The sequence below is a fragment of the Melopsittacus undulatus genome, chromosome 2 (assembly GCF_012275295.1).
Source record: "Melopsittacus undulatus isolate bMelUnd1 chromosome 2, bMelUnd1.mat.Z, whole genome shotgun sequence".
Taxonomy (NCBI): Eukaryota; Metazoa; Chordata; class Aves; order Psittaciformes; family Psittaculidae; genus Melopsittacus; species Melopsittacus undulatus.
In genome coordinates this window covers 99,555,253-99,576,607 of record NC_047528.1, presented here as the reverse complement: position 1 = coordinate 99,576,607, position 21,355 = coordinate 99,555,253, and the positions used below count along the sequence as shown (strand labels likewise).

Here is a 21,355-nt window from a genome sequence, read left to right as displayed (position 1 = left end):
CAAGGGAAGACCCGACTGCGCCCCTCACATAGGTGCTGATCTCCCTTTTGTCTCGCTTGCGGGCTTTCTTCAGTTCCAGATCTTTCCGTCGAAGGACTTGTGCCCAGTGTAAGGGAAGCACAACACGTGATACCCGCGTTGCCATGGGGACTGAGAGAAGAAACCGCCAGAGATCGGGCTACCGTCGGGAGCGGTGCCCCCCTTACGGCGGTGACCGCGCTCTTAGCACCCCGGACTCCGCTTCACCGTCGCGGCACCCTCACTCTCTCACAGCGGGGTTTGGGCCCTTGGACCCGGTGCGGCGGGCGCGGTGAGCCCCGCCGATAAGGCGCGCTGCCGCCGATGAGGCGCGGAGAGCCCGGTCCCCTCGGCTGCCAAGGTGCGCGGCCATGGGCAGCCGCGGAGGGAGCTCCGGGCGGCCTGAGGAGCTCCGCGACAGGGAAGGGTCGGGAGCGCGGCAGGTGCCACTGCCGGCGGGGGAACCGCCGAGCCACCGCCGGTCTGGGTGCTGCCCGGAAGTGACGCTGCTCACCTGCTGGGCGGTGCGCGTGGGTGGAGGAGGTGCCCGCCGGGACCGAGCAGCCCGTGCCGGTCGCCCGCCGCTCGCGCCGCGACATGGATCCTCCGGCGCTGGTCGTGGTGTCCCTCGTGCTGCTCTGCTCCGCAGGTGGGCGCCGGGAGCAGGTGGACGAGACGGGACGGGAATGGAGGGAGGTGGCAGAGGCGGCGGCGGCTCTTTGGGGTTGGGTTTAAGGGCCGCGGGCGGGAGAGTTGGTGGCAGCCTGGCTTCTGGCGCGGTGACCGGGGGGCACCAGCCCCGCCGCACCTCCGCCCGTGCCTGCGTGCCTGAGGGAGGAGGCGGCCCGACGGCGGGGGCTCCGTCTCATGGGTGGGCGTCGGCGCCCGGCCCACGCCTGCCGGCGGCTGATGCCGGGAAGCGGCGGCTGAGGCGCAGTGCCCGGGCGGGCGGTGGCTGGGGTGCGCTGCGGAGCCGACCGGGGCTTTGTTCGCCACCGGCCGGAGGGGCGGCAAGCGTTGCGGTCGCGGTTTTGTCTCTTTGCTCCTTCAACCCACCCCAACCTCCATAAAGTCTTCGGCGTGGCCGGAGGCCACCCTCCGCGATGTTCTTTTTATGTCAAGCGTCTGCGGGTAGTGCTTTGCCTTGCTGCTCTCCCGTTGCCGCCGTGTGCGGAGGGATGGCGACGGGCGAAGTGGCTCCCGCCGCCGGCGTGTGGCGGAGAGCGCACCAGGCGCGAAAACCGAGGTGAAAAAACCAAGCTATTGAACAAATTCAGATCATAAACCCCAGCCCTGCCCGTGCAGTGCGTCCGGCTTAAAGGCTGGCCTCGTTTTTGAGAGGGTAGAAGAGGCGGCTTCCAAGGAGCACTTGCACCCCATTTGTCTCAGACTGGATGTCCATGATGCAACTCTCTGGAGGAAGCATGAGAGGATTTGAGGGTGGCGGGAAAGGAATTGAATTAGATGGATTTAAATTCGTTTGTTTTTATTGTTGAGAGGAAACAAAGGAGTAGACATCTCAGAAACCCCCAAAACAAACAACCCAAACAAATCCCCCTGCCCTCCAACCCTTCCCTCCTACAGAAAACAAGCCAATGGGCTTGGGCTACTTAAAACCAAGCAAATGTTTTTCAGCTCTTAAATAAGGTGTTACTGTGTTCCTGTAACGAACTCGGTTGGAGTGCTATGTTAATGTTTCCTAAACATATTTTTAAAGCTGTGTAAGTTTCCACTAAATTTGACCTAAGCTCATGTGAGACTACAAAAGATGACAAAACAGGTTCGCAGTGAAATGTGCATCAGTGGTGTCAGGAGGCCAGTTTTTGTTTCCTGTTGAAATGTTAATGTTTCTGGTGATGTGAGGGCTGTTTTGGGAAGTTAGTCACGGGATCAAAATTGTGCCTATAATGGAATGATGACCTGCCATCTCCTGCATGGAAAGATTTGGGTATTTCTATATTAACCCTGTTTTTCTAAGCAGAGCTAGAAAATAGATAGATGCTACCTAAGAGGTAAGTTACAAGTATTTTGTTGAGAGCATTAGTGATTAAGATTCATACTGAATCACTTCATGTAACTTCAAGCTGTGAAAAAAGTTTATTATTGTGAGTATAACTACACGTACTGCAAATGAGCTGGATCACTGCTGGGATATCATAGAATACCAGGTTTAAAGGGACCTCAAGGGTCAGCTTGTCCAACAAGGCTATGATACCATGAAGCTTGGAATAATTAATACATGAGGAAATGTAAAGTTTTGGTCTGGCTTTACACTTCAGCTCTTCTGAAGTATAGAGGTCTCATCAAACATCATGGTGAAATTGGACACCTTCGTAAAGGAAGTATTGTATTTGTGTTTTGATTAGGAATATCTTTTGCACAATTACCTGTATGACTCTACCCTGAAAAACACATACATTTCACAGTCCTCTTACTAATAATCTGTGTATCATAGGAGTTAATACATCCTCTGAGCTTGCTAGGGTTTGGTTTGTTTTTTTTTCCCCATCAAATTGAGTTAACATTTCTGGGTCTGTGTTCCAGATAGACATTACTTCCTTCACTGAGGGAGTGGATGTCAGTAAGTTGCTGCTGTCTGTGTAGACCAAACGTAGAAGAAGCTAACTTTTGTGCAGTTGAGTAAAAGCTGTTGGTGGTGGAGGATTGTCTAGGTGCTGAAGTCTTTACTTGGGTTTGTGGTACTGGAATAATTTGTCATGTTATTTTAAGTCTTGCTCTTTTCATAGCTTTTGTCCCCTCCCTGTAAGCTTAATTTTCCTAGTTTCACTGTCACTAAAAGTAGAGAATGTAAAATAACCGATTTTGTATAAATAAGGAGGCTTATCTTGACTGTACAAACTATGCTTTAATCAGGCAAAGGGGCTATACCATTATGTGTTGAAATAGGAGAGTGTTTGGATTTAAACTGTCCCTGAACCCTGCTTAGGGGTTTAATTCCTCTGTGAGGGTTCATTTCACTGTCATATATAAATAAATTGGGAACTTCCCTTTCCCTTGCATGAAGGGAGGAGTGCATCCTTGAGAATTTTAGAGTATTAGGGGAGAGCAATTTTTTCCTGCTCTGTTTTTATAATTAGTAATGAAGTAATTTTAGTGTCTGTGTTGGCATTAAGTGCCTGTGCAACTGATAAATAACTTGTGGCAGTTTCTCCTGGCATTGATGCCTTCTGCAAGATGACCACAAAACAGGCTGGTGTAGTGAAATAGTCTTCTGCTGTTTTACAGACTTCTGTTACGAGTTTACAATTGGATGACTATTTCTGCATTGGTAATAGCTCTTACAGTTGTGCTAGTTCTTCTCAATCTAAAACTGCACTCCAAATCAGTGAAGAGGGAAAATCTGCTGGCTGTTTGAGCGGTCTGTTGGTATGTATTGTACTTGTGCATGATCAGTCATTTTAACTAGTTGGAGATTCCTAACATGTGGAAATTCAGTTTAACTTAAAAGAATGTCATATAGCTGTCAACAAATCCTGGACTACGGTAATAGAAATGATGTACCTCTTCAGATCTTGAAATATTTTGTTGAGATAACTGGTATTAAACTGTTTTCCAAAGGGCAGCACGGAATTCTGATTTGAAGAGGAAAGCTCAGTTGTGATGTTAAGCTCTGCCATATCATTTTGTTAGGTCCTATGGATGTATGAACTGTGTAAACCATTTTTTTTTAATTCATTTTAAGCTTTCTAGAATGCGTGGTCATCTCAGGAGCTAATACAAAAAAAAGTATTGTTTTTCACTGTCAGTTGCACTCAGCACGTGTTTGGCAATGCTATGGCTTCAGAGCAGGACTGTGTACCTGTTGGTAACCTTTTCTGTGCCATACAGTGTTGAGGAAATCATCTTGTTTAATTCAAGTTTGCGTAGGGTTTTAGAAAATAGAATAAATACAGGTGCCTAACTGTGATCCTGATTTAGCAAATACACTTCTGGCTGTTAACCTTTTAAAAATGTGTAATAGCAGAACACAAGTTTTTAACAACTAGGAAATGTTATCATAGCCAGATTAGTATCTATCTTTGTATAGGTGTTCAAAACTGTTTACATGTTGGTGATCCATTTAGCCTTCAGAAGATACATTATACAAAATAGTGATGCTGTGCACATAAATGCTGAAATTGAGGATAAGAGTTTAAGTAGAGTTTTATGGTGAATAACACTACAGACCAAACAAATTCCTGACTAGTTATCTTTTACTGGTGCTCTTGTAATGGTGGGGTTTTTACCTTTTTTAGTATTTGTTTTAGTAGTAGTAGTAGGCAATTTTGTACTATATTGAAATTCTACAATGTGTGATGCTTTATTAATAGAGTATTAAACTTTTAAGTAAAAATAAAATACAGGTAAGCTTTGAGAAAAGTCTCTGGTTATTGCCCTGTAATTAAACTTGCCAAAGTATTTCCAATAACATGCACACGGGAGCTGAACCTAATGCAGGAATAGTAAGTCAGCATTTGCTAGCTCGTACGTGTTGCCAGATGTGTTTAATAAGGAACTTAAGCCTGTTCATGTTTCTATGCATGGAACAGGATCTTGCAGAAGCTTAAATTAGGAGAAATTCAACTACCACAGGAGATACATAATCATTTATACCCCAGTTCCTTAATGGCTAAACCTGGTACACTTCATCCTGTTGGCGAGTAATTGTAACAAGTTGCAGGATTCAAGCATCCCTTGATATAAAAATGTATCTGAAGTTCAGGACTCCTTTCCTAGGTTTCCCGGATCTTGGTGTTTCAAGAAGTATGAAAAGCTTTACTGGAGATGCCTTGAACAGCTAGTTTCTGCTGTGACATTGACCCTGAGATTTGAATTGTTAATACTGCTTTAACTATTCTGTGTTATCAGAAAGTATTTTATGCTTCAGAATGCTGCTGTGGAGATTATTACAGCTTGTCACTTTGGTCTCCTCTCACTGCTCCCTCCTCCACCATGCTTGCTTCCCCTGTGTTGCATCAAACTTCAGCTGCCTGCCTGTCTTCACTTCCATTGCTTGTCATAGCCTCTGCTGAAGCCACGTCTGCTTAATACAGAGATGAAACTGCCATTCCTAATAGCTTAGATTTAGCTCCTGTTGCTGCTTTACAAAAAAATACATTTCCATATGAGCACTTTTATAAGTTACTGATATGAGCACTTTGTTACTGATTGCATTCGTGCTTTGAGAAATGCTTTCTGAGAAAATCGGAATCTTCAAATCTTATCTCAATATCAAAGTTTTAAAGCTTAATTGCCACAGTGCCCACAAAGATTTGTACGGACTAGGGAACTTGGTTTGGGGCTAATATTGTTTTATCATACTTCCTAAGTTAATAATTTGTTGCTTGCGTGAATTCATAAGCTTTTAATGGCAGGGGTTCTCTTTTTGTTCTTGCAGCTTCTGGTTCATTTCATGGAGCTTTCAGAAGCTGTGTGAAACATTACAGAGAAATTTCAACAATTCTGTGGCTCACCAACTTATAAGAATGCACCCCCAATCAGTTTAGTTGTGCTTCCTTTTTTCTTTCTTTCCTCTTCCCCCCCCCCCCTCCTTTCTTTCTGTCTAGGGAATTCCTCATTTTACTCATTTGCATCTTTCAGGGCATGGTTTAAGAAGAGCCACTTCAGCTTGTTGCCATGGGAGTAAGTGGCAGTGAAGCTATAGTTCTATGAAAACCTGTTTCATTAGCAGCCTCAGCATCCTTGTTGGTTATTTCCTTTACTAGACAATTTGATTGTGCGTGTGGTGAATGGGTCTGAGTAGAGGTGCTTAGAACTTTCATTAATTCTTTTTAACTGGTTAGATTGCATGATTTAATACAAAGTATTGCCAAAAAGTTGTCTAGGTACAGGGCAGAAAGGAGTGACAGGAAGGATAGCAGAAGAACATTAGGAGGAAAACCCATTCTGCTTGATTGCTGTTCTCCCATAGGAGAAAAATGTTTGTATAACCTTGGCATGTGGGGGGGCTTAGCTAGGAAGACTGATGAGGTTGCTGGATCAGGCAGTCAGTTGAATGGCTAGATGTTAACTCAGAGATTATTTTTGCATCCCATTTTGTGTTGTATGTCACATTTGTCTGGCTCCATGGTGAGCCAGTCCAGGGAGTTTCTTAGTCTGAAAAATGACACATTTTTGTGAGGTCAATTTTTTACCTGTTCCTTTTCCTGATCAACTCAGTGACATAGAGTCTGAATTGTAAGAGGAGAGTCAACTGGAATCTCAAACCTGCATGGGTGGTGTGTATTACTATTGTGGTTTTGGGTTTTTTTTGTGTTTTTTTTTTTCTGTTGGTTTTTTGTCGGTTGTTTTTTGTCATCTACGTACTGGATCATATATTCAAAACTGATGTTGTGGTAAAGAGGCAAGATTTGGAGCTATATTGGTTGTAGGCTGGAGGCATTCACCAATGCTGTGATGTCCTTTAACTACTGTTAAGAAGCATCTGGGGTACTTTACGGTCACAAGTTTTGCAGTTCTTCTTGCTGCTACATTTTTTAATAGATATGTTTCTCATGCCCCATATGCTTAGCATGCTGAAAGGTGATTAATCAACAAGAAACATTTAAAGTGCTAGAGAACTGTTCTAACTTGTGCAGAGTAAGTTTGTATATTTACCAATTCTGCATTTTCAGTTTTTCCTTTTAGATGTAATAACAATATAAGCCACAAGGAATATTTAATCTCCATTGTTTTAAGGCATGTGAAAATTGTGTGTGTGTGCATACATTTTAAAGCCTCCCTAAGTTTTTTAATGACTGGCTAACTTTGTGGTTATTTAGAGTGAATATTCTAATTCTTTGAACTTAGTCCTTTCTGTCTGTTTCTTACCTGAAGGTGAGGATGTGGAATGGAGGGAAGCAAAAGCAGGCAGATAGCCACTTCTTTGTCATTGTTATATTTCACCTTTCTATTTAAAAAAACCCAGCAACAACAAAACAAGTTAAACCCCAACTCTGTACTATTAAATTAAATAATTCTCAATCATAATTCAAAACTTGCATGTATTAGGAAAAAGCATTGCTTGTTCAGTAGCTTGGATGAGCCAAAACCCCTTTACTCAAGTGAAGATAATATGGCTGCTCAGTTAAGCGTTTGATTGCACTTAACTCCCTGATGCATTGACTGCCAAATGTGCCTAATGCATCCACACTGCAGAAGAGCTGCTTCATTCAGTTTTCTTTTAAACACCATCAAATTGACAGGGAAAAAAACCCTCAAATCAGGTGACTGGATTGCTTAGTGACTGTATAAGCCTTCAATACCAGTGTGTAGTGGGAAAATGAGTGATTTGCAGGTCTAAAAACAAAACCAGCTGGTGCAGTTGATGTAGGCTGGGTAGAAGAAAGGCAGGATTTTGAGTGAATGCATCATGTCAGGATTTGGGTTATGATTACTTTTTTTCCTCTGGAAAAAAAGTAAGTCTTTGTAGTGGTTGGCCCTCAGTTTGGTTTACACTTCTTAGTACTATCTCTAGATGGTTACTTACTGGCTCTTAAGTGCAGTCTGAAGCTACAGTTTCACGTTATGGATGGCTGCATTACAGATGTGATGTGGTTAATTTCAAGTGTCCAGTGAGGTTGTTGCTACTTCCAGTGATGGTGTTGGGTTCCTTCTGCTCTCCCTCTTGTCAGAGCAGCTTCATGCAGCTGCTAAGTGAGTCCAGTTGATGCAGGACAGCTGTTTCTGTAGTAGGTTGTCTTCCTGTTGGGCAATTTCACTCATTCCACCCCCTTCCAGTCTACACAGCCCCCACTCACTCTGTACTGGCATCACCGTGGCTGCTGTATGTGAAATGTGGTTGCTCTCTGTGGGTGGGGCTCCCTGGCAGCCTGACCAAACCCTTGCCAAGGCCAGGGCAGCCTCAGAGGCCTTTCTGTCAGTGGCTTTGTGCTCTTGCCACTTACCTGCTGTTCGGAGAACACCACCAGGAGAGAAGAGCAAAACTTCCAGTGCAGTGTCTGCCTTTAGCAGAGTCAACTCTTCGTTTTGCAGTTTTTGCTCTTTGCATGAAGTGTTATGCTGGCGTAAAGGCAGGTGATGGCATTAAACTTGAGGACAAGAAGACAGGACCTCAGTGAGTCCAAAGTATTATGGTTGTCATTCCCTTAGTACTGCAGGTTGAATTAGGTCATGCTGGACGACTGAAATGTGACCAAGCATTAAACTCAGAACTCACAGTGATCTTCTGTACATGTTGGTCTAAACGGTACTCCTGTGCTTAAAATTAATCTCTATTTGTGTTACAATATTCCCTCCCCTCCTCCAAAAGTGTATAATTTCCTTCGGTAATGAGATACCAATGTTCCCTCTCTCCCCTTGATAAGCAGGCTCCTCTGCAGTAAGGTCAGCTGCCGGAGTTGCTAGGATACTTGGATGGTGACTTCAGGTTTATCAACTAAAAAGCTTAAAGAATATGTTGAACAAGTAAGGAGCACAAGGACAGTTGTAAAAGGAAAGGGATATTGGAAAGGATCTGAAGGGAAAGGGGATGTTAGGGAAGAAGGGAAAGTTGTGGGGAAAGAAGAAAGTAAAAGGTCAGTAAAGCTTTAGCTGGTGATATGTGAGTTTTCTTGTGTAACTATGCCAGCTGGTCTCAGTGAATTACAATTTGGAATCAAATTAAACTCATGCTATATATTTGCAGGGTTGGGATTATTTGTAGTTCTGTTCATATAAGTCTTAGGAATTTTTTTATTAGTTTGAGAGGATGACTAAATTCTAAGTTTGTTGTGCAAGACATTTTAAACTGGGTAAACTGGGGCATGGGCATGCAATGCTACATGAATTAGAGCTAGTTACTTATTTAATGCTGTCTAAGGACATGCAGACCAAAAGCATTTTTTAATTCTTTCTTTGAAGAAATATGCCTAGCTTGTTTCCTATTGTTTGGTTGTTTTGGGTTTGTTTTTTTTTTGTTTCACTTGTGTGATTTGACAGAGGATTTGTGGATTCAGGTGGACTCTGGTAGATACTCAGTAACTTAATATTTATTGTTGAATTGTCAGCTTTTTCAGGCTAGACCAATAAAGGATTGCTTCAGCTTTGGCTTTTGTTCAAAGCAGATCACCTTAAGGTCATGTTTGTGGTATTCTGAGGGCAGTAGGTCTTTTTGAGCTGTTCTGTAGAAATTGTGAGCTTAGAGTGACAAGACTTCCATTTTTGGAACTGGATAGATTTCAATGGCTGCTTAAAACTATGTTCTGTGAGTCTGGATGTCACAAGGTAGAAAGGAATATAAGACTTAGTAGTGGAGTCCTCTTTAGTTGTGGAAAGAGGTGAAAAAGTCACAAATAGACAGGGAGAAGGTAAATCCATGATCTGAAGTAGTGTCACATTGGTTACTTTAAGGGTAAATAAGGGAGACTTAGCCCACTAAATGTGCCTCAGGAAAGTGGTGCTCAGAGGAAGGGACGTATGGAAGTATGAGCCCACTGTTTTGGGGCTCAGCAGCAGCAGAGTGGGCTGTAGAGGTGGTAGAACTTTTGGCAGGCTTGTTCTGACATGCAGTTTTTTCTGTATTTTGCTTTAAGTACTCCACCTGTTTCATCAGCCTTCTCTTTCTAGCTTATGGCAGAGCCTTCCTCCATGCAGATAAGTCTTTTAGCTGCACCATCTGTAGAAAATGTTCTGAAAACAGGACCAGAGCTCTGGGAGTTGGGTCACTCAGCTTCATGTTGCTATTAGCTGAGATTAAATGTGAGAGGGATTTAAAATCTTCCCTCCACTAAGTATCAGTATAAAACTCAGGCTCTTTTCTCCAGGAATTGGTTTGTGGATTTAGCTACCTGGGCTAGTTTTATATTTACTATGGAACTTAAATGGACTGTGAAGGAGGAGACAGTGTTTGGAGGAAGGACTGGGGGGCAGATATCTTCTTTTCTAGGTAAGTACTTTTATTCTAGGTTACCCTGCTTTTGCAGGGGGGTTGGACTAGATGATCTTTCGAGGTCCCTTCCAACCCTTGGGATTCTGGGATTCTGTGATTCTGGGGTTGTCTTTACTTTCTCTGCCTCCATAAACTGTTATCTTTCCTGCGTAGTAGAAGGGCCTCAGTAAGTAAGGTCTGTGACTCTGATTAACTTAGCACTGTCCTGGGAGGTATGAAATGCAGGTGTGAACATCTTTTGTCTGGATATTTAACCTCTGTTTTCAGGGATTAATTAGTGTTCTGCCTAGTGGACTTAGGCTAGTATAGAGAGGCAAGTTTTTTTTTTTTTCTCTGATATTTAAGTAGAAGAATGTGTAGCATGTTAATGTCAGCATTGGAAATACTAGATACAGAAGTGCTTGATGCTTTTGCTAAGATGGTGGTGTGTTTTTTTTGTTTTGGGATTTGTTGTTTGTTGTTACTGCTTACTGTGAACTGTGCTTTTCTGTGAAAATTGTATTGTAGTGTTGTATGATAACCACATTTAGTGTCAAGCATGGGAAAAATGTGATCTGTGGAGCATATTAAACATCAACTGCTTAACATTTTTGATATTGGCAGGATAACACTTTATTAGAGCTTTGTGATTTGCCTGTATCAGCAGTGGGTTATCCTAAATATCTGAAGGCTTTGCAGGGTTCTACAGTTATTACATATTAAACTCAAACCTGCTGTTTGGATACTTAACCACTATAGATTCAGGTGCAGTAATGTGGTGTCATTTTAACTTTTCTTGTTTATTCACTGCTGCATGATTATCTAGCTTGTGGTGGATTATTGCCTGTTGCTTGCTTGTTCCTTTACCTCATCTCTTTCTACCTCATAATTTCTTGCTTATTCTTACCTCAGGTGAAGTTGCTGTGAAGGTTATTTGGTATCTAGGTGCCTGGCAAAATAGGATGTGCATTGAGCTAGTATGTATTTTGGGGTCTGTCCTGAAATATTTGATGAAACTGTATATGTACTTTGGTTGTAAAATAGAATTTCAGAGTTTCGTTCTCACATCAGGTGTCCTCAGATCTGTTGAATTTGCTTTCCAAAGGGAAGACAACTATATTTTTTACTTATTCTGCTCTTAAATTTCTGCTTTTCTTTATTGCCATTGTTCCTTTAATGTTTACTAAGTTAAAAAAAACTCTTTAGTGACCTCTCGTTGTGGTGTTCATGTCATGTGTCATATGGGAAAACAGGGAAGCTGAGAAAATAAGTACGAATAGCACTCATTGAAAATGTGGAATTGACTCTTTCCCCTTCACACTCTGTTCCCCAGAGTTGCTCAGCCTGAATTTCTGAACCCTGATAAAACTGCAGAAACTGAACTGGGGTTAACTCTGCTTTAATCTGTGTTAGACCTCATCAGGACTAGGGACACAATGTTTTGAGGATCTTTTGCTGTATGATGATGCCAAAGTTTGTAGGGCTTAAGATATATGAAAGGATACACCAAAGCTTCATTGCATTCTGAGAGCAAGTTTGTGAAAGCTGTGACTGTAATGGGGGGCTTGCTCTTGCTATTGGAGGTAGGATGCTGGAAACTGTGAGAACCCAGATCTGAAGATTCAATCAAATTAAAAACACAGATCTTTTTTGGCCTTTGGGGGTTTCACTGATAAAGACAAGTTTCAGTCTGTGGTACAGTCAGTCAAGATGCTGTGCAAAACAGCATTAAGGAAACCTTGCAGCTATGGTCATCTTGGCTGCACTGGTGTGACTCAGCTCCTGGGTACTGTAAAAATCACTAAAATGAGAAGTCAGATATTCTTTTACTACTTCAAAGGCAACTTTCAATCCAGGTACTTCACTAGCAGCACTCTGTCTTGCAGTGGCTTGTTTTGGTATCACTTGTGGGTACTGAAGTTTAGTGTAGTAAGGAAGCAGAAGATTGTGAGATGACACCTTCCTGTGGGAATTTCAGCCACGAAGGAAACTTATGTTTGGTTTAGGATTTCAACCATGAAGGAGGCTTATGTTTGTCTTAGACTGTGCTGGTAAACACTGGGAAGTCTCCCTCATCTAGGCACTCTCACTGTGTACCTACCTTGGTGTGCACTCCCTGCTTGCCAAGGGTGTAACTGACTCCCTCAGTTCTGTGGGGCCTTATTTCAGAAATGTGGTTTTGAAATAAGAGGTAGAACTTTGGAGTGGAGGTAGGTGAGAAAGGGGAGAGTTGGGGAACTTTGCTTAATAATGTTGTTAGAGCTAGGTGAAAAAAAAGTAGATTTTCTGTGGATGAGAGGCATATTCAGAAGTAAAGTAGAGGTGGTTCTTGAGACTGAAAAGATTTAATCACAGGTACATCTTTAACCTGTATTTGAAAGAATAGTCCAAGTTGAAGTGCCTCTTAAGTGAATTTTATAGCTTGTATCTCTCAAAGCACTAACATGCATTGTTGGTTATCATTGTTAATTACTTAAGGCCTCATTCTATGAAAAAAAAAGAAAAAGCATGCATGTTTTTTATCGCCATTGTTTGTTCACAGGCAGGTATTGCTGAACAAGATGGGTTTCGGAGAGCCTGCTAGTAAAGATGAAGTACTGTGCAAATGCAAATCGTGTTTGACTTTAAATACAGCCACATCTCTAAGCTTGACTCTTAGACCACCTGGAAGCAGTATGTGCTTTGCGGTTGTGCTCTTAAGTGATTGCGGTTTCAGACATTGGTTTGAACCTGGCATCAGTCCTGCCTTTGTGATGGATCTCCCTGACTCCTGCCCCTCTATGTTATGCCAGCTGCCATGCCTTCTGCTGTTCCAGCTCATTCTGTTCCCCCTGTTACCTATTTAGGAAGGTACTCTTTGCTGGATTACAGAAAACTTTGGTAACATAGTGGCTTGATGCCAGAAACATTCATGCTAAGTTTAAACTTATGCTTAAATTTGAGTAAGCCAGCAATCCAGAATTTCACTGTACCCCGTATTTGTAATTTTTTCTTTTAAATAAGAAATCACTAAATGCATAAGTAATTAATCTAATGAAAATTTGTTTTCTGTTATTTGTATATATCACAGCTCTGCTTCTGTCTTTGTTGGAATGGAGAAAGATTTGCTCTGTTTTAAGATTTTTGTCTGCTTTCTGTGCTGATTCTTTTATACTAGAAAGTAATTTCCATCAAATTCTATCAAATACTTAATTTTCCCTAGATTATTCTTAAAAAATGTTAATAATATGGTTTGCTAAGCCATGTTCCTCTTGAGCGGTATTTGGAGGTCTGTCCATATATTCAGAAGGTAATACAGTTTCTCTAAAGGTGGCATACGCATTTGCACCCCTTCAGAAGTCATGAGAAAAACTTGTTCAGTCATGCAGATACAGTTTGCAGTGTTCTTTAGGGTCAATTTCCCAGAGAAATAATGTTTTATTCCACATTAAGAAACTTAAATCTGAATGCTTGGAATTCAAAATGTACATTTACCTCTTACCTTCTGATACAAACTTTATAAGTGGTAGTACTTATTATTCTGCATTCAGGAATGTTGCTTGTCCCTTCTTGCTCAGTTTGCCCCAACTAAATGTGGCACGTCTTCCTTCCAGAATATTAGAAGAACAATATGGATGCATTTGAAGCAATTGCACTTCTATGTTGATTTTTTTCAGTGATTTTTTTAGAATGCATGTTGTTTTTTGTTGTTTGGTTTTTTTTAGAATGTGAAGCTTATGACTCTAAAGCTGTGCAATGATTTTTTTTTACTACAATTAAAAATCAGGTATTTTAATGCTAAGCGCCTTTGTATAAGCAGGATAACTGACTTGAGAAACCCTCATCTTTCTAATGTGTTAAAACAAGTCTGAAAAAGGCCTGAATTTTCCTCCATGAAATGCTGATAGTCAAATCAAATACAGATCCTCACTCGTCTTGTTAAAATGTCTTCCTGTCACATGCTAGCAGTTAGGTGCTGCACTTCATCCACTCATATTTTGAGGAGTATACAAAGGGAATGAAAAGAAATTGAATCTTCCTGATGTGAGTGGAAACTGAAGGAGGTGAGGCTTGGGAAAGCTTGGAGAAAATGTTGTGTTGTTACTATCAGTTTCACATAGATCACTTCAGCCATCCAACATTCTGCACCAGGCAGAGTCAAAAGAGTACTTTTGTTTTCTCTGTGTCAGCTGTCAGTGGACCTCCTGTCCTGTTTTCGTTTTTGTTTCTTCCCTGTTTATGAAGCTTTTCATGTTACACTTAAGTCACTCGCTTTTATTTAGCTTTGGTTGCATTTTGACTTCTCTAGCAAGGATGCTGCGTGCCTGGACTATATATTTACTTATTACTCCTTTGGTAGGCTGTTTTCACTTCTTTCTCCTTGGGCCTAGCTACTGATTGATCTGCTTATTTCCTTACTGTTGGGATGTACTTTTTATGTGGTTAGGAGCGATTGTCCTTAAATACCTACCAGCTTTCTTGAACTCTTTTGCCTTTCAGAACTGGGTCCCACAGAAATCTTACTAAGTCAGCCTGCCCTTCAGAAGTGCAGGGTATGTACTGGATGTGCCTTTCTCACTCCTCTCTGGATTTTAAACTCCCACTATTTCATGGTCACTACAGTCAAGGCTGCTGTTGATCCCATCCCCAGTAAGCTCTTCCTTTTTTTTTGTTGAAAGCAGTTCCAAGAAAGTATCAAATGGATTGACGCATTTAGCATCAGTTTTTCCCTAAAATCTTCTAAAAGGCTTGTAGATAGTTTATGTCCTGCTGTATTGCCCTTCCAGTACATGTCAGGGAGGTTAAAGTGTCCCACAGTAACCAGTCTCCTTAATTTTAGAGGCTTTCTGGAACTGCTTAAATAGACTTCATCTACTTTCTTACCGTGATCAGGTGATTTGTAACAAACTGTGGTGTTGCCCATATGGACCTCTTCTTTAATCCTGACCCACAAGCTCTTAACCAGCCTGTTATCTGTCCTGTAGAACAGTTTTTCGTGTTCCAGATGTTCCTTCAGGTAGAGGGCAGTTCACCTGCTGTTCTTTCCTTCCTGTCTTTTTTAAGAAGCTTGTATGCATCCGTGACAAAGCTGCAGTTCTGTGAGCTATCCCACATGTCTTGATTACTTCAGAGTAATAGTTCTGTGTACAGGTACTTGAGGTGGTTCCCCTTTCAACACGTTTTATCCTTGCCAAGGTCTGCCTTCCACCAGCCTGGGTACTTAACGTGTTTGAGTCTATATTCCCTCACTTAACTGCAAATGTCTATCACCATTACCTGATTGGCCTGTCATTTAAAGTGCTTGTCACCAGATCCAATGAGTGTGTTCCCAAGGCACTTTGTCTTGGGTCCCATCTCTAACTTAGCAGCCCTCATTGCTCAGGGGTGACCATAAAAATTAAACATTGCTTGTAATGCCAATCCTGCAGCAAGTTGTTTACTTGCAAGATATGTCTCCACAAGCCTTTTACCTTTCACATGAAAAAGCAAGAACAAACATCACCTGGTGTCCCATGTTTTTGTTTGCCCTGGCGTTTTCTTGTCATTCTTGATTTGCCCCACAGCTCTCCTGTATTAGTAGCATGGGTGCCTGTGTGAGTAGGTAACAGTTGGGGGGTGGGGTGGGTGGGAAAAGCAATAGTAGCAATAGTAATAATTATCAGGGGTAGTAGTTCAGTAGTTAGTCGTCCAAGGGGACACTCGGCAATCTCTCTAATATGCTAAATCTGGCCAGACCCCTTTCACCAGCATATCTGGCAACAGATGTGTTTGTCTCCTCAGCAGAAGCGAATCTCCAACTAGTATTACCTGCCACTCCCTCATATTGCTAATCTTAGTTCAAACCCAGCTTGCTCTGATACCAACCTTAATGAGACGCTTGCTGCTTGTGCCTGTCATTCTAATGTTGACAAAAACTAAAAACAGAAAGTGGAAAATAGCTTTATATGCTTGCTTTCTTAATATAAAAAGGAAATGAAATTTACAAAAACTCTCTGAGACTTGTGTTGGGTATCTCTATGTCAGCTGATGTATGCTGCAAGCTTCACATGCAGGAATGAGAGCTATCCTGAGGTTCATGTGCTTCATCTTCTATTGACTTGTTTATATGCAGTCAGTGTGCCTGAACATGCAATTCACACTTGAAAAGTTCCCATGTTTGTAACAGTTTCCTGTGTGGGATAAATTTCCGCCAAGTCACTTAAGGCTGTTGGCTTCTGCTTTTATTTAACTTATGGTTACTATGTTGGTTCATATGCAGGAAAGCAAATGTGTATTCTGTGGTCGTCTATTATGGAACTTCAAGTAGTAAATAAGTATTACTAGAGATGCTGTCACAGAGCAGAAGTACTGCTTCAGTGATAAACCATTACTGTAGAATGAAAGCTTTTAATTTCCTGGGTTGTAGATTTGAGTTTTTTAAGGAAGTAACATTGTAATGTATTTCATCATCAGTCACTAAACTGTACTTGACATCCCATCTCACTTCTTTAATATAGTAAAATAAAAATGCAGAAATGCAATTTGGATATGAACTTAAGAATACTGTATTATAGTTCCCTGATGAAGAAGCGAGGGAGAGGGGAACAGAAAGCTATGGAAGTCACTGAAAAACAGATTAGAAAGTTGTGGTCTTTGTTACTGCACTTTATGGAAGCATGGTTATACTCTGAATCTATTTCTAGAGATGGTGGCTAGCCATAATACCGTCTTTGTTTAGGCAAATTTGACTGAGGATTACACTGTAAGATATTTTACTAGTCAAATGACCTTTTAAAGATTTTTAAGAGGTTTTTGGCTAGTTTTGCACTTGGAAATCTGAAAGGATCCTTTGGAAGGATTTATGGGGATCAGTAACATTTAGAAAATGGTATTAATTCATTCTAGTAGCAGAGAATTAGTTGCTCAGATATGCTTACTGTGGTCAAAAAAGGGGTGATTCAAACCTGCTAAGAGTTATCTTTGAAAAGATGTACGTAGCTTGGTAAGAAACATTGCACCTAAATCTCTGCATGCCATGCAAAGTAATACCATGAATGGTAGAAAGTGAAATAATCCAACTTAATTTGTGACTGTATGTTTGCAGTTGGTTTTCTTTAAGGCTTTTGTCTAGAATTTAGTATGTCAGGTGCTTTCTCTTTCTAAATTACTTTATTTTTTAAATAGCTGTTAAAGATCCCTTTGTTTTGACATCTGGAAGGGAATCCAAAGACAATGTAGAACAAAATTTTAGTAAAGTAGAAGGATAGCTGTTCAAGTCTGATCTACTGCAGAAATGCACTACAACTTTTCTGCTACATAGGAAGTGCAAGTTAGATGCTCTAGCTAACCCAGAAGTTCAAACTAGAGCATGACTGCACTGCTTATAATACTTTTAAATTTTATTTCAATTGATGGTGTGATTCTACAGATTCTCCACCAGAGCAATCTGGCATCTCCATGCTGGGCACTGTTCTTGTGACCTTGCATCCATTGTGGCTGTAGTAACATCGGTGTGACTGTCTAGCTATGATGAGCAGCAACCTACACACATAAAATGGCTGTGGGGAAAAAATTAACCTGAGAAAACTGCTGCTGAAAATTTTTGGGTTTAGCTTTGTATGGGATTTGAACTGTAAAAAAAAAAAAGTATGGTTTGAAAGACGTAACTGCCTGTTGGATATGATTCCAAATGAACAGCATCTGACTTTACATTGTGTTCAGTAATAAACTGAGCAGGTTCTTTTAAGGGTGACAAAGTCTGACGAATGGCATGATTTCTATGCAGTAAAGGTATATGATGTATTTATGAAGTGTTTCAAAACTTTTTTTTTTGCAGGTCTAACGAGAAGCCTGAGTATAACTTCAGTTGACCAGTCAATGTTTGAAAAAGCACAAGGGGAGAAAGTTACATTGCCATGTACTTTTGTACTCTCAGAAGAAGATGAAGGCCCACTAGATATTGAGTGGGTATTGATACCATCAGATAATCAAAAGAAGGAACAAATAGTAAGTAGAGACTTTTTTTGGACAGCATTAATTCAGTTGTATGAGTAGGTTAATGTATGAACTTTTATTACGGGCTTTTTAAATTTCCACCTTTTCAGATTGGGATGCTTGTGATCTTACATTACTCTGAAGTACAAGTTACATGAAATGTAGTGGAAGTTTTGGAATAGCAGGTTGAGTATGGAATTGTCAAGAAATTTTGTGCTATAAACTTGTCTTCTAAAGAAGAACTCTCAGATTAAGTATGCTGCAGTTTTCTGCAACTATGTTTTTGTACCTTTTAAAAATGATTTTTAATTGTACTTTTTAAATTTGATTTAGGAGGATTTAATTTTAAATATGTTAACCCTCTTAGTTTATAACTCTTTCTTTGGAAGGCTTATAAGATGACTCCTAGTCATCTAGTCATCTGTCTCCTTCAGGTAGGCATGATTTACAGAAAGAAATCAGAGCAGTTTTTAACAGTTAGCTTTCAGTTAGAAGTCAGTGCTGACATACTGCTGCTTGGGCAGGTGTTTAGTTGGAGTATTCATCGTAGTACTGTGTGTGATGGTATTCTGGAGATTGAGATATTTGACTGTCATGCTTCTTGGATTTTTTTAAAACAGTCGAAAGAAACTGTCAGGAATCCAAAGATACCAAATTTTTTTGAATGTTTACATGCCAAGTGGATTTCTGAATCTGTTTTTTTTTTAAATAGATAATTATGTATGCTGTAGACAGGATCTATAATAATTATTATGCTGCTATGACTGGGCGGATGCAGTTTACTAATCCTGATCCCAAATCTGGTGATGGTTCATTGGATATCTTGAATTTGAAGTCCACAGACACTGGCACGTACCAGTGCAAAGTGAAGAAGGCTCCTGGAGTTCAAAGTCAAAAAATACAGTTGTCTGTACTTGGTAAGATAAGGCTTTTCTTTAATTTTCAGTGACATTTTTTATGTGTTCATTCCATCCTATCTTTGATGTCTAAAATGAAAAATTACGTTGGACAAAGGTAGACTGAATCTATAATTCTATGATTCTGTGATGATGCATCCATATCCATTACTGAGGCTTTGGGAGGGGTGGACATCATTCTGTTGGGGGATGACGGGAATAATACTCAGAATAATGAACATTTTTAAAAAAATCTATGCCTGTATTTTGTATATAATAGAAATCTTTATATGCATAAAAATGGTTTGTTGCACAAGCTTGGTCTTTAGGAAAATGGACTGACCTACTAGAACACAACTAGTAAGTATTTTGATTGTAACTGTCATTAATTCAGTGATACTTTGTTTATTAGTAAAGCCAGCAAGAACTAAATGTTCCATCGAAGGATCACAGGAGATTGGAAAAGATGTCATCTTGAAATGCGTATCACAAGAAGGATCCCCACTTTTGTCTTACAACTGGAGGAGAGTATCTGGAGTATCTGGCATACAGGAACTTCCTGCCACTGCCACGCTAAGTACTGTCAAACTCAATTTATTACTCTCAAATAGAAAGATTGCATCCATATTTTTTGCTTGACTTGTGAGCATTTCATGCTTGGTATTAGTATAGAGTAGTCAAGTGTCACTTCTGCCCTCTCACTGGGTAATAAAACTAACTTTGAAATGAGCTGGGTTTTGGTTGGTTGAGATTTTTGTTGTTTTTTGTTTTTCATACTAGGAAATGTCTCAGGCTTTGAGACATTTGAGATTCTTTCCATTAGGCTGCAGAATCATCTTGCTTGCTGATCCTGGCTGCTTTTGTGCTCAAGTGGACATCAGGGAAGAGTCAGAACAGTGTCGAGACTTAGTGTTAGAGCTATCTTCAGGGAATTCAGCTTGAATTTTATTCAAGTTTGAACTGGGGTCTTCACTTCTGATCAAGTTACAGAACTTGTTTAAGAAGGGGTATACGTCTTTCGAAGAAAAGTTGTCAAGAGTAACAAAAGAGAAGGCTTACCCTCTTCTTACAAGAACATACAGGAAAGAGTTTTATATTTTGAATTTTGACTGATGGATTCCAAATTATTATAGTCATAGTACTTGGATTTTTATTTTGAGAACTTAATTGTAGAAGGTTAATTTGTGAGTTTTGGCTTTGTGAAAGTTATTCTGGAATATTTTTATTTTTCAAAACTGCTGCTCAGTGCCAGTTATTTCTGATATTCTTTGTAATTATGAAAACCTTAAACTTTAAGATAGCAGGGGTTCCTTGCAGATGAAACAATCTTCTCACAAATAGACATATTTTAACTCACATTGTGTTGGACGTATAGGACAAAGTGGTATCATGTGTCTAAGAGTAGCCAAACTGGCTAGGAGAGGGAATAAGAAGTTATGTGGCCCTTCCTTATAAGGGTTTTCCATCCCCGTGTAATTTATGCATCAGGAAATTCAGGTTTGGCTTCAGTTTGATTTATTCACATTCCATATTTGTCTTATTGTAACAAAGTCAAGTGACACTATCAGTGCTGGACAAGAATGAGTGAGGAAATACGCAAAAGTGGCACTAACTCATAAAGCAATGTTTGTTTTGGGCTTGTGAATGTAGGTTTGGGGATACTGAACAAGGATCTAGACACTACCTTATTTTTTTAGCAGGAAGAGTCAAGTATTTGTGTGGTGCTTTGTTGCTGTGATGCAACTTCTCACAGTGCTGATGGCAGATATATTGACAGCTAAAGCATGAGACCCAACTAAAGTAGAATCTTACAAAGGTAGCTGGCAATGGCTTTGAAAGTCCTGGGGAAATACTGTTTCTTTTCACTGATTGTCTCCTACCCATAGACAAACTTACTTGGTCACCCAGTGGAGTACAGTGCTCAGGTTAGATCCAGCTCATGCTGAGCATATGTTCTGCAGGCATCTGAGCTCGTTGTGTAGAATTGGTTTAGAGAGAGAGAAGAGGTACTTCTGTGATGCAGTTAATATTTTGTATTTTAGAATTCTCTGACAGAATGAGAGAATTGGCCAGTTTAAGCATCTGTTTGTATTCATTGTCAGAACAATTAGCCCATAGGCTTAATATTAAGTCAAATGATGCAGAATAATTTTCCCATGTTCTAAGGTAAAAGATTTACAAATAATAGTATTTTGCAGCACAATAGTTTTTTTGTTTTATTTGGATATTTTTAGTGCAGCATTTTTAGTTAGGATTTTGTCTGTTCTGGATTAATAATTCTGTAGTATTGAATATGGATTTAAACTTTGGGAAAGGGTTAAACTCTATCTTTTGTTGTTTATAGATAAAAATACTGGGGAACTTCTCTTGAAAAATGCCTCTCAAGACTATTCTGGTACATACACTTGTTTTGCCTCAAACAGAGTTGGTACGGATGAATGTTCCATTGAGCTGAATGTCACCCCTCGTAAGTGTTTGCTTTGTAATGGTTTTGTGTATGAAAACTGAGTAATTTTGTTTCTCTAAACTCCTAGAAGATTGAAAAAACAACCCTGTTGTGTAACTGATGGTTGCCACTTTGAGTCTTTACTTCCCAAAACATTGCTTTTTATGCAGAACT

The 21,355-nt window shown here is 40.4% G+C and overlaps 1 protein-coding gene across 3 annotated transcripts in view; it reads left to right on the top strand.

Annotated features, from left to right (window-relative positions):
* The first annotated feature begins 535 nt into the window (after positions 1–535).
* Positions 536–21,355, top strand: part of CXADR (CXADR Ig-like cell adhesion molecule) — a 35,068-nt gene continuing 14,248 nt past the window's right edge. For 2 of the 3 annotated variants that reach the window (XM_034071465.1, XM_034071455.1), the window contains exons 1-5: positions 536–667; positions 17,682–17,851; positions 18,552–18,756; positions 19,148–19,312; positions 21,080–21,202. In XM_034071465.1, coding sequence (XP_033927356.1) covers positions 616–667; positions 17,682–17,851; positions 18,552–18,756; positions 19,148–19,312; positions 21,080–21,202 — 715 coding nt within the window. In that variant the 5' untranslated portion in view covers positions 536–615. Of the gene's footprint in view, positions 668–3,327; positions 3,406–17,681; positions 17,852–18,551; positions 18,757–19,147; positions 19,313–21,079; positions 21,203–21,355 lie in introns of those variants that run through there. The other variant, XM_034071474.1, reaches the window with a different exon arrangement.